The 12,499-nt window shown below is 40.7% G+C and overlaps 1 protein-coding gene across 1 annotated transcript in view; it reads right to left on the reverse strand.

Moving 5' to 3' along the window:
• Positions 1 to 12,499, reverse strand: part of MYLK (myosin light chain kinase) — a 194,806-nt gene that overhangs the window by 85,972 nt on the left and 96,335 nt on the right. Inside the window, exon 11 of the mRNA XM_030951810.1 lies at positions 12,006 to 12,158. Coding sequence (XP_030807670.1) covers positions 12,006 to 12,158 — 153 coding nt within the window. The remainder of the gene's footprint in view (positions 1 to 12,005; positions 12,159 to 12,499) is intronic.

The raw sequence follows: 12,499 nt of genomic DNA on the forward strand, positions 1-12,499 counted from the left end.
CTGTGTGATTTTACTTCCTTTTGAAAACACCTGGCTCTATTTTGACACTAAAATATTGAAAGAAAAACCATACACAAAAAGCTAGAAACTGTTTGCAAAAGGGTGGCTTCAAGCGCAACAACCACAGAAGTTCACATTCCCTAGCCACTGCTAGGTGCTTGCTCGTTTCATACATCAGAAACAAAATCCATGACCTGTACCAGGAAAATAGTAGGGAAGCAGAAATGAAAACAGGACACAAATAAGAAAACTGCACAGAAAGTCCTGGCCAGGATTAGTGCTTGATTTCCCTCATAGCTCCAAAGTCCCTTTGACCACATAAACTCTGCTGGGGTTCAAAATCCATATGCTCTCAGGAAGTGCTGGCTTCAGAGCCCAAAGCAGGAGGACAGAGGAAAGGAAGAAGGCAGAGGCAAAGCTCCCAGCTGAGATACTGCAAGTCACTGTGCTTCTGGCTGCAACATCCTCTTTCATAACACTGCAGGGTATTTCTGCTGCCAAAACTACGGACAATAAAAATACGGCACATCTGGCACCAGAAAGGAAATCTGGAACCCAAGGAAAATTTTGTTTGACATTAGCATAAAGGCATGACTTCATTATGTATCTATGCATCCTCAAGCTTATTCAACTGGATGTGAAAAAAGAGGAGATCTGATCTCTGTCTATTATGTTAATGCTCTCTAATCACCTATAGCCATTTAATAGCTCCCTCATCACTCTTAATTCTTTTTGCTCTCACAAAGGAGTAGGTTCATCTCTAAGAATGAAAACAAAGAATATAAGAATCAACACACAGTTACTAAAAATTTCTCTGTCAGTTAATTTTCTCTGTCCCTTTCTCTTCCTCAATCAGCTTCTGCTGGTGCACTCAATTCCCTCAGTTCATGGGGGACATCAGAGAGCCCTACCTACTGCTCCTGCAGATGGGCTTGATAAAACACAGGTACATTTCAATGACTTCTTTTCAGACCTTATGTCTAGTTTACTTTATTGTAGCTTACAAAAGCTGCCTCCATTTTATAACCACAGCTGTTGGTTTTACACAGGTCAAATGGTGTAAGATAATACAGAAGAGAGCTATGATTTTCTGAGAGGCATCTCACAGAGAACAATTTTTGCACAGAGCCTGGCGCAATGTTTAAGCCCAGCTGGAGCCTTTCTAGTGGACAGAGATCTCTCTGTCATTTCAACAGGTTTTTGATAAGGTGTTACACAGGGTGATAGATTTAAAAGTCCACCACAATGATCCCACTTATAAGTTTCCCATTTTTTGCCTTTCCTCAGGCTTTAATATGCATGAATGTTGGGAAACAGCAAGTAATAAGATGCACAACTCAGTGGGAAACATAGCCTGGGAGACCAGAAATAGTAAGCAAAGCATGTAAATGGTACTTTTTATACCCACATATATTTTCAACAAAGCAAAAAGGATATAGGCTTTTCCCACCACATTCCCTTACCCCTGAGGGTTCATTTTTTATTAGAAAGGCACTCTAATAAGCATTCAAATCTATGTTTAAAAAAGCCACTTACTGCATTAAATCCATAGCGATTAAGGAGAATTTAAATTCTTTCAATTTCTTAGGAAAAATACAAATTCTCAGCATATTTGGATGGCAGTGGGAAAAGATATATTCCTTTTGATGTAAAACTATTTCTACTAATCTCTTATTCTGTCCTCCATGATTTGTGTAATCAATAGTAAGATAATCTATCTACAGTGACCATATACAAATATATATTATTTATTAACCTGTATTATTAGAAATTTAGGGCAATAAAAATGTTCTTCTTTTATTTCAATTTTCTCAATCCAGGTTTCCAAGACTCCTTACATAAATTTAACCTCTGCATATCTGCAGACTGGAAGTTATTGCAAGAGGAGTCAATGTTAGCTGTGGGTCTAAACCAAAATAAACTTGAATTTTATAAGCTTTGATCTGGATCAGGACTTGGGACTTCAGCATATTTGTAAACATATTTATATTGGTAAGCAATGGTGAATTATTGAGCTGAAGGTGCATATCTAATAGAAAAGGGGAAAATTCATGCTGAACTGAACAGTTAACCTAGTACAAGTCAATTGCACAATACACCTGTACCAGTTTAAGGGCAATTATGCAACCAACTATTTATATACTGAGGTAAAAGACACAGATAAATCTATATCCTTGAGAGAAGGAAAAAAAGACTCAGTAATTGCACAGTGCCATTCCCATTCCCAGATCTGCTGCCGAAGAAGAATATCCATATGAGGATGCAAACCTTAAGAATGTTTCCAAAGACCAGACCTGGGTTTTACCTGGGCTGTAGTCAAACCAGTTAACATTTTATGGACATCATCTAGTCTAGGAAATTTTCTTATTCATTTGCCTTCCCTGATGTACTGAAGGCCTTTTCATGTGAGCTGCAGAATGCTGACATCTCCTGTTGAAATATCAGGACTTCAGCATGCTGGGCACTGCACAGAATCACGCAATAACTGAGTTTGGAAGGAGTTGTGGAGATTGGCCTCTCCAGCCCCCAGCTCAAGCTGGGTCAGCTACAGCACAGCATTTACACACAGCTCCAGTGCAGCAACCCAGTGGCCAAGGCCAGGGTTACAACTGGTCACAAGTCAAGGACACACAAAGAATAGAGAGTTTGCTGCCTTATGTTCAGAACACTGAAAAACCTCGCAGTGTTTAGTCTTAGAAGAGGTTTAATTATACTGGAGGAATCTGTTTGCCAGCATTGTGAGGTTGGCTGCCAAGCAATGCCTGCTCCGAGCCGTGCGGAAGGGCTGCCTCGGCAACATTTACCATTTATGGTGCTTAAATATCAGTCTGGCTCACAGGCCAATAACTCAACTGAGCTGAGGAGAATGCTTAACTCACAAAGCTCTGTGTGAGCAGGCTCAGAGAGAGAAGCACCAGATTCCACTAAAACCTCTCAAAATGAGATTTGGGTTCACACACAGATCTCAAACTTGAAAAGTGTTTCACGTCCTCAATGTTTTTGGAGTAAACAAATCCAGCCATTACTAAATCTTAAGCTAACAATGCTATCTGTAAAGTTAAGAGATTTTATGAGGCAAAAAATTGATATGAAGACACACATTTGTCTTTCTGTAAAGCGTCTTTGCCTCAGGCCTGAGGCATAACATTTTCTACGAGTTTTTCAAAAATTCAAAACTTGATTCATAATAGCATAAAAATGTATCAGACTTTTGTGTTCCTGAGACATCTAGGAACATTTCTGCTTTATTAGAGATCTCAGGTTGGTATGCCATTTTGCAAACTTAGGTCATGAGAACTAGGTGTTCAATGACCTAGCAAAGTTATTTACACATTTACCTCCCATCATTTTTTTTGCAATTATAGTCTGTTTTTTGTAAATGGAAGGTAAGATTTAAGAGCTGGAACAAGTTATAGGCTGCATGCTGTCCTTGCATGACACAGAAAAACTGTTAACCTAAGACTGACAACGCCCTAAGCCTGTACCACTCAGGGTGGCTGGGGTTATACAAAGGAGATCAAGTTCCACTTTATCTTGTCTGGAAATCTTTGTTTTACTCTGGGCTAGGCTTCAAGCCCTATCCTGCAGCTCCATGTATGCTCCTTCTTTGCAGGGTCTTTCCTTTGTATGGGATACCACCAGGTCAGCATTTTAACCTCTTTTGCCAGCTCAGTTTGTTCTGCAAACTGAGTTCTTCCAGTGGAGCAGTGGAACAGGCTCCCCAGGGAGCTGGTCACAGCTCCAAGCTGCCTGAATTAAAGAGCCATTTGGACAAGGCTCTCAGGCACAAGGTGGGATTCTTGGGGTGTCCTGGGCAGGGCCAGGAGCTGGGCTCGATGATCCTGATGGGTCCCTTCCAACTCAGCACATTCTATGATTCTGCGCAACTGAGATGGCACCCCAGAAATCCCACTATCAAAAGGCTGCACCAGTAAGAATTATGAACAGTCAGAATAGAACAGACTGTCTCAGGTGAATGGGGTCTACAAGGATCATCTAGTCCAGCTACCCGACCAGTTCAGAGCAGACCAAAAGTTAAAGCCTGTTGTTAGGGACATTGTCCAAATACCCCTTAAACCCTGACAGGCTTAGGGCATTGATCACCTCTCTAGGAAGCCTGTTCCAGTGTTTGACCATTCTCTCAACAGATGATTCCTGATGTCCAGCCAGAACTTCTCCTGGCACAGCTTTCAAACTTCCCATGAGTCCAATGTTGGATTCTAGACAGAAGAGAACTGCATCCCTCTACATCCCTCTCTGCTTCCCCTCCTCAGGAGAAAGCTCCAGAAGAGTGCAGGGGTCAGACACAAAATAGATTTCTGGGTTCATAGCAGACCACTTTGCAGTCAGCAGACCAAATTCCTCCCTGACAGTCTCACTGGAAGCTTCTGCAGCCAAAGTGGTGTTTGCTTTTGCCTTCAGAACTGTCTGCCTTATTAATGACTTACCCTGTTTCCAAGTTATTTACATCAAGTAATTGCTCTTTTGTCACTGTCACAGACAGCAACTCCATGGAAGGCCTGAGAGCCTGTATATCTACCAAACACATTTGTAAGGCAGCTCAGCTGTCCACTGCTAATTCCCCAGCATTAGAGACCAGTCTGACACTGAGAACTTCAGGAAAGGTGCCTCATGTATGCTAGGTCAAGCCAGGTCAGCTTCACAGTAAAAACAGGCGTTCTACTGAGGCAGTTCTATTTCACCTTCACATGTACAGTCTCAATTTTAGTGTGACTGCCAGGTAGATTTTACTTTAATTGCAGGGAGTCATGATGCATAGATATACCAGTTCCATTAGAGAAAAAACTGGGCTGTGCATGAGCTGAAATGCAATGGAAGCACAGTAAGAACAGGCAATCACATAAACCACGTGGCCCTGAAGATGCCACTGATCTAAAGGGTTACAGCCTCTTCAGCCTTTCCCTTCTCTGGCAAATCCACACTGGAAACAAAATTAGTTATCCTGTGGTAACATTAAAACAGTTCAGCTCCTCTCTTGGGTGAGCAATCAAAAGGATACTCTACTAAGAATGCTGTTAGGGAATCCCTCAAATACAAATAAGACTCAAATTGAGAGCTAAGAAACCAAATTTGAAGTTAGACTACTATAAAAAGGAAAAAAAAGAGAAAAAACCACATTGTATTTCTGGATATAACTGGTATCAGAAAGGTATTCTAAAGCAAGGACTGTTTGGCATTTCAGTCCATAAAAGATAAGGTAGCTCTAGTATGGCATTACTTATGGTTAGTTTTCTCTTCTTGATTAATTCATTTATTAAAAATATTTTGAACCAAAACACTACCCTGAAGGAAAAAAAAAAAAAAGGATCTGTGTATGTGGCCCAACAGTCAAGCCTTCTTTAAAATGAAGCTGCAGAGAAGCCCTTCCAGTAGCACACAGCTGTACAAGGTTCCTACCCTCTGTTCTGTTCCTCTGCTGCAAAGCAATGATAGATGCTTCCCTCAGGCAACTTCTGGAGAGTTTTAAAAATTGAGCTAATCCTGTGAGGTAGTTTGATGGCTGTTGGAGCTCCCATTAGCTAATCCACAACAGCGGCTCTTGAAAACATTCTTTGGGATAACATCACACCCCTGCTTTCAAAATTATGCAGGCATATATTCAGTGAACAGGTTTTATATGTATTTTGATGGCTTCCAGTTTTCAGCTGAAACTTAGAACACTATAGAATTTGGCAACCCAAGGTGGGACAGTTTGTCCTTTGACCAATGCAGGGCTGTTCCCTACTGTTATTATAATTACCTGCTTTCTGTTATTCTAGTACATAATAATTTAATGCTCACGGTATTTGATCATGTGTCATAGTTGATTAAGGGTAAGTTTTTTTTGTTTCTCTCTTGTTTTTTTTTAATTCTTTTTTTTTCTGTCAGCATCTCACCTTTTCATTTATAAGAAACGGTAATGCAATTTCTGACATTTAAATTTTTCTTATTCTGCATGCACTCATCCCTCATGTTTATCCAAATTTGGTTCCCCTTTTTCTGGAAATTATTTATAATAAGAAACTGTCTTTAGAGTGAATTTTTTATATTGATGTCACATCTTCCATCATTAAGAGCTTTCACATGTTTTGCTTTTGCCTTTCAGTTTTGGTTTCTAGCTGGAATTCTGTTCCACGTTTGGTCTTGAGATCCTGCAAGAAGGCAATTAAAAAAAAGTAACCCCAAACTAACTTAGAAAGGCTATAGCTATTGATGAACCATACAGGATGCTGGACTGAGACCTTTGGGGAACTCTTGAAAGCTTTGCAACAGTTTATTTTTGATGCTCATGACAGTTTACCTCTGACTTTTCAGTACAGTAACAAAGCCCCTCTCCCTTTCACTTAGTGCTCTGAAACCAATTCTCACACAGGCAAGCGGTCCCACCCAGCTACTGCTCTGGAATGCCTTTTGGACATTTAATAGGACTAGACTGGCATATTTTGTAAAGTCATCTCTAATCACTTATGTTATGCTTGAAATAAAGCAAAATGCTTTCAAATAAGCAGTGACTTTGATAAGCTGTCACAAACATTTCATCAGTGCTGGCAAGTAAGAGTGCTTCTTTGCTTACCTTTGGCAGAAATATGGGTATCAGAGAAACAGAGCTGTGGCCTCCCAAAGAGAGGCTGCTTATTGCAGTGATAACCTTCTTTAAACGATTAATGTCTAAGAAGGCTCCTTCTGAGACAGAAAGAAAAACAACCCACGACCTGAAGACAGCATTTCTCATGACTGAAGGAAAAGATTCCTACCTGAAAGGTTTTCTTCCACCTGGTTATATTTTATGGTCCCACTCACACCAGATGGGAGAGTGCCAGGAACAAAACAAACTGGTTTTTCAGACAGCATCTCCCTTTGCTGCTCTGATAAACTGGCTGCAGCAGGGACTGTGGCAGGCTTTCAGGTGGCTCTAATCTGCTCGTGCAGTGACCAATGAATGACTACAGTAATCGGCTTGGAAGGGCTACAGGCTGCCCAACATAGACACTTATGCTGGGGAGGCTGCACTGGGAAAAATAAACCATGAACAGAAAGTGGTGGGGGAGAAAGGGGAACAGATGTGAGTCCAGGCAAATGCACTGCTGGCAGGGAAAGAGAAATGAGGTCAAGAGCTCATAAGCAGGAGCAGCTCTATCTGCTGAATAGTGTTTGCTTACAAAGAGTATTAGGCCTGTATTAAAAAAGAAAGAAAGAAAGAAACAAAAAACCAGCAGTGTGCAGAAAACAAGCTTCAGCAGAATGTGTGGCTGCAGAGCATTAGAGCCCACAGGAGCACTGTGCCTGCCAGCCTGCCCTGCTGCTCTCACTGCCCACACCTCATGTGTTCCATCTTGGAAACAGCCAGGGGTGCTGCTGCCTGGGGGAAGGGGGCTGCAGAAATCTCAAGGAGTGTGCAGTGGGTCAGGTATTTTGTTTGTCATTTACTGCAGAGCTGCAAGGCAGAGGACATTCTCCTAGGAGTCACAGCAAGTGCTATAGCTTGATACCATACCCAGAGAAAGCTGGACCAGACAGTCACCTGCCCCTCTGATGTGCAGAGAGTCTTGTTTGCAGAATAAGAGAAGCTTCCCCATGCAGTATTGATGTGGTTTGGCACAACAGAGCCCACACTCTTCCCACTCTCCCTGCAGTCCATAATCATGTGTAGCACACCCAGGTACTGGTGTGAATGCCAGGTAATTAAATATCCCTTTGACACATTTTTTCTACAGGTGGACCTGACCTGTAACTCCCTGTCAGCGATCAGTTAACTGTCAGACAACCACATATCAGAGGGCTTATCTCAGAAATGAGGCAGACCTGCAGAATTATTGCCATTTCTGGGAGCTGGCCTTACCTTCCAACTATATCAGTTACTACCTCCATCTGTATTGTTTTGGTACTCTGATTGTCACAGCCTCAGCAAAACAGTGACACCAACTCACTATACATGTGCATCCAGAGTCAATTAACTTTCCCTCACCTCAGCTTCCTATTCATAAAAAATGATTTAACTATTCAACCACCCTGATTAAAATTATTAATAAATTCATAATAAATAACTTTATAATTTATTCATAGCCTGATGAATAAGTTCATAAATAAAACTGAGTATCTGCAATCCCCATCAGTGTATAATCACCATATATTTCAGGTGACCTGAATGTACTCTGGAAATTCCGGTTAAGAGCTGGTTGGTTTGCTTGTTTTTTTAAGTAGGATGCCTGGTGTATTTAAAAATGCCTTGTGTACCTATTTTCATATCATAGAACAGTAAGAAAATGGTAATATGAAATGTGAAAATGTGAACACCAAATACAATAGCTTGCACACACAATAACAGGAACAAATCAGTCATGCACACGTTGTTTAAAAACTTTAAAAATAAAATGTGCATCAGCCCCAAAGCCTCCCAAACTCTGATTTTCCTGTGTGTGGAAAACAGGAAAAATGCATAAGAAAAAAAAAAATCCTACATTTAGTAGCAAATGGTACCAGTTCAGGGAATTTCTATAATTGAGTGTTTGAATAACACTGGACCATGTTTCTCACTTCTCAGGCTTAGATGCATTAGGCTAGTGCACCCCACTCACTGGGAGGTTCAGTTAGAAATTATTCTCATGGTGAAGACATTTGTTAAGCTGTTTTTTTCCAGGGAGTCCTGCTCAGTCCCTGTAGTTCCTCTCTACCTGTGTGTCAGCTTTGAGAAACTGCTGACAGAGGGAGGACAGCTGTCAGGGCTCACCTCATCTACTTAGTCCTTTACAAGGCCAAAATCAGCTTCACCTTGATTAACTTAGTTTCTCCACAGACTACCTGATGGATCTACCCCAAGTTGCTCAGCCTTCAGATCGCTTACTTAAGCAGAGAGATCTGAAGTGATCTGAATATGGTAATTTGTCCCTTTAAATAAGCACAAGACTGATGAATTTGAATTTTTTAAGACTATTACATTTCTATATGAATCCCATCCATATGAAACATGGGACTTTTTTGATACAGTGCCAAAAGCCTCCTACAAACAACTAAGTACCTTCACCCTTTTCTATACAAAACTAAGGAGTAATACTGAGGTTGCCCAGTGCTAGACAGAATAAGGAAGAAAAAGACAACCATAAATGAATCTGAGACTGATGACTTAGAAGGAAAGTTATGCCACAATTAGCTTAGCTCATTATCCAGGGCCCAATGCAAATTATGCTGAAACTACTGGAAAAAATCCCACTCTTGAATTTAACTGGAACAGTAACCCTTTACTGGGAAAAGGACCTTTGAAATGTTTCCTACAGTAAACTTCTTTCACAAAAACAAAGTAATAGATCATCAAAAAGGCAAAGACTTCACAGAAGTTGATTAGAAAACATGGTGTGTGGCTAGATAACACCTGTAACCTACTAGCAGGTTAAGAATCATCTTGCACTACAATTCAGATGTGAATTGAACTGTTTGACACTCACTATCCTTGCTGCTAACTTTTCTGAGTTATCTATGAGCTGAATTTCATTTAGAAAAATAAAATTGAGTTTTATTGTTAAGAGAAGCTATTCACTCCAGGTAAAATTTCCGCAGTGATCAGTGTAGATATTTCTCTTCATGAAATACTTGCTGCAGTAGAACAGCAAAGCCAAAAATGGCAGTATGGATTGAAATGTAGACCTAGACAGAGATGTGTCCAAAGACCACAGAAGCAAGTTAAGGAAAAGCTGGATTCTAAGACTGGTCTGATACTGATTATATGCCAAAAACATCCCTTCCTTCTTAGATTAAATATGGCTTACTTCTCACATACAAAAGGAAAATATTTCTCTAACAATGAATGAATAAACTGAGCACTGCAGCAAACTTGACATCCTTAAATCATCTTGGAGACAAAAAGGACCTGGATAAGGATGGATTACAATTCAGAAACTATTTTACAGACTTTATTCCACGAAGCAATGCTTGGTCAGGAGAGGATTTTTGAAGTTTTCTCCCTTTCTCCACATACAACCATTTTCTGGTGTAATCTGTTTGCACAGGCTAAGCCTTTAGAGAAGCCTTAGTAGCAGCATTCAGAGACTCAGAGAACTCTAATGCCAAGAAGATTTTGATAGAGATTCTGATGGAAAAATACACACAAGCAGATAAGAGATTTGGAAATTAGATTTTAAATAGGGTACTATTTTTGGCAGAAAAATCCACATTGATCTGAGTTTTGGGGAAAGTTACTGTAATCCTCATGGCCACAGGGACATAATGAGTTTTAGGGAAGAAGAAGACAGGATAGCTAAAACTGTAAAAATTGAACATGTAGTTTTACAGCCTGTCATGTATGTTCTTAATTCTGCTCTTATTCTTCCCCCTCCCTACTCCATGACTCCTAGAAAACAGAATGGGATGCAGATGAGAGAAGCCCCATGATGGTTTCTCTCAGCCTTCCAGTCCTGTGTAAAGTGCAAGAGGAATCCAACACAGTGCAAGAGTGACTCCATGGCCTGAAATAGCTCAGCAGAGCAGGCAAGCCCAGGAAAAGGCTCCCATGTTAGCATTGCCTGTCAGCCCTAAAATAACTGAGAAATGCTCTGTCAGAGGGGACTGTCCCTTTGGTTTCTGAGTCCCAGTCAAGGATCAGAAAGCCCTAGGTCAACAACAGCTCCCTAGAGGTGGACCACTCTTCACTGGCCTTTAGCTAATGCAGATGAAATGCTTCAGAGAAATCATAACTGATAACTTTGAGAACAGATTAGTTTCAGGTTTATTTTAAATTGATGTTTTCTTACTTCATGCCATTTTTCAGGAGGGGAGAGTGGAGAGGGGATGATTATATTTCCAATTTGGTGATCAAGAAATTAACTCATGGGTTTAGAGAATTACTTTGTTTTTATTTTAACCTTGTCACACAGATTAGGGGCAGGCATAGCACTAAAGAGTTGTAGACAAACACCCCAGAACACTGGTAAACAAAGACAAGACTTAAGATCACAGGGATCAGGGTACTTTTCCCATCAGACTGATTGTTCAAATTTAGGGCAGGTATTATTTAGTTATAAACAAAAGGAATAGTTCCCTTGGCAGCTGTCACTCAGCAGTCTGTTGGACAGGCAGTGACAAACTGCTATAACTTTGGGGAAAAATCATTAGCAGTGAAAAATACCAAATACAGGCTTGATTGTAGAGGGAGGGAGAGTCTGAGAGAGGGGGATTGAACAGAGAGGCAGGAGGGGATAATCTCCAGGCCATTAATCAAAACACCTGAATAGACTGATGTCAGGTGAGATTGAGAGAATAAAGACCATGATATTGATGGATACTACCTCACTATCCATTGAATTCTGTCACCTCTTGTCTTCATTTTGAATTGTGGTGCTTTAGAATGTGTTTGTTGAGATTCTAGTACAGAATTATGGCTTTCATGAACAAATAAATTCTGTCAAATCAGCACTCTGTCAGATTTCTGAGACAAGTCACCTCAATTGCTTACTACAATGTTCTTCTGGTACTTCCACTACCAAAATTCCACTTATTGAGAGTTATCTATCAGTTAGCTGATAGATGCCTGTTCAGAATTATATCTGATAAATCCTGGTAACAGAACAAGAATATTGGCATTTGCTATCACAGCTGCAGTCCCTGGCAGGGACTTTTTTCTGCCTTGCAGGAGAAAGAAGCAGCATCTGCCTCCTCTCTGTAACATTCTCTGATGGGTGATATTGGTGATACTGCAGTTATTTTTTTCTTTCAGTTGTCTCAGTCCTTTCTTACACTGGTAAACCTTTTCCTGAACAGCCTCACTGCTTTCTATACTAAGCCCTTGGGAAGGTCAAAGCACTAATACCTTTTTCTGAAATGTGCTTATTACTTTACACTACACAGTCCTTAAGCACTTAAGTTGCGCACATCTCCAAGGTGGAGAAGAGGTACCCAGCTGAAGAAGCTTGGAAAAACATGGAATCCACTCACAACCACCTCTGTTAAGGATCCAATTAATTTCTGTTAAAAAAGATTGTGTGACTGTAGTAATTACAATAGTCTGAGATATTCACCTTTGACTGTGACCTGAGCACTGCAAGATGCCTGTCCTGTGTTGTTTTCAGCCAGACAGGTATAAATTCCATCATCTTCTGGTAGGGCATCTTGGACAGTCAGTTTTGCAACTCCATCTTCAAAAGTGGAATGGGCATATTGAATTGGCTGGTCTGCAGACAGAAAGGAAAAGAACTGACTTAATACATGAGCCACGAATTTCAAAAGCACTTTAGTTTTCAGTGAAATCTGGATGCCTAACACCAGCCAGCCTATGAAAGTGCAGAGCCAAATCCCACTCTGTGCACAGCCACTGCTCTCTAGTGACTACAAGCAGCAGCATCCCAAGCACAAAGCACAACATGGTTGTCAGACAAAGCTCACCACCAAATTCACTGCATGCTACCTTGAGTAGCAGCAAAAGGATAAAAGTTCATTTTGGATTCTCTTTCAGGTGGATAAGACCAGAACTGTGTGTTTCTTTCAGACATGGTCTCCATCTTGTAATTTGCCG

This window comes from Camarhynchus parvulus, chromosome 7 (genome assembly GCF_901933205.1).
Source record: "Camarhynchus parvulus chromosome 7, STF_HiC, whole genome shotgun sequence".
Taxonomy (NCBI): Eukaryota; Metazoa; Chordata; class Aves; order Passeriformes; family Thraupidae; genus Camarhynchus; species Camarhynchus parvulus.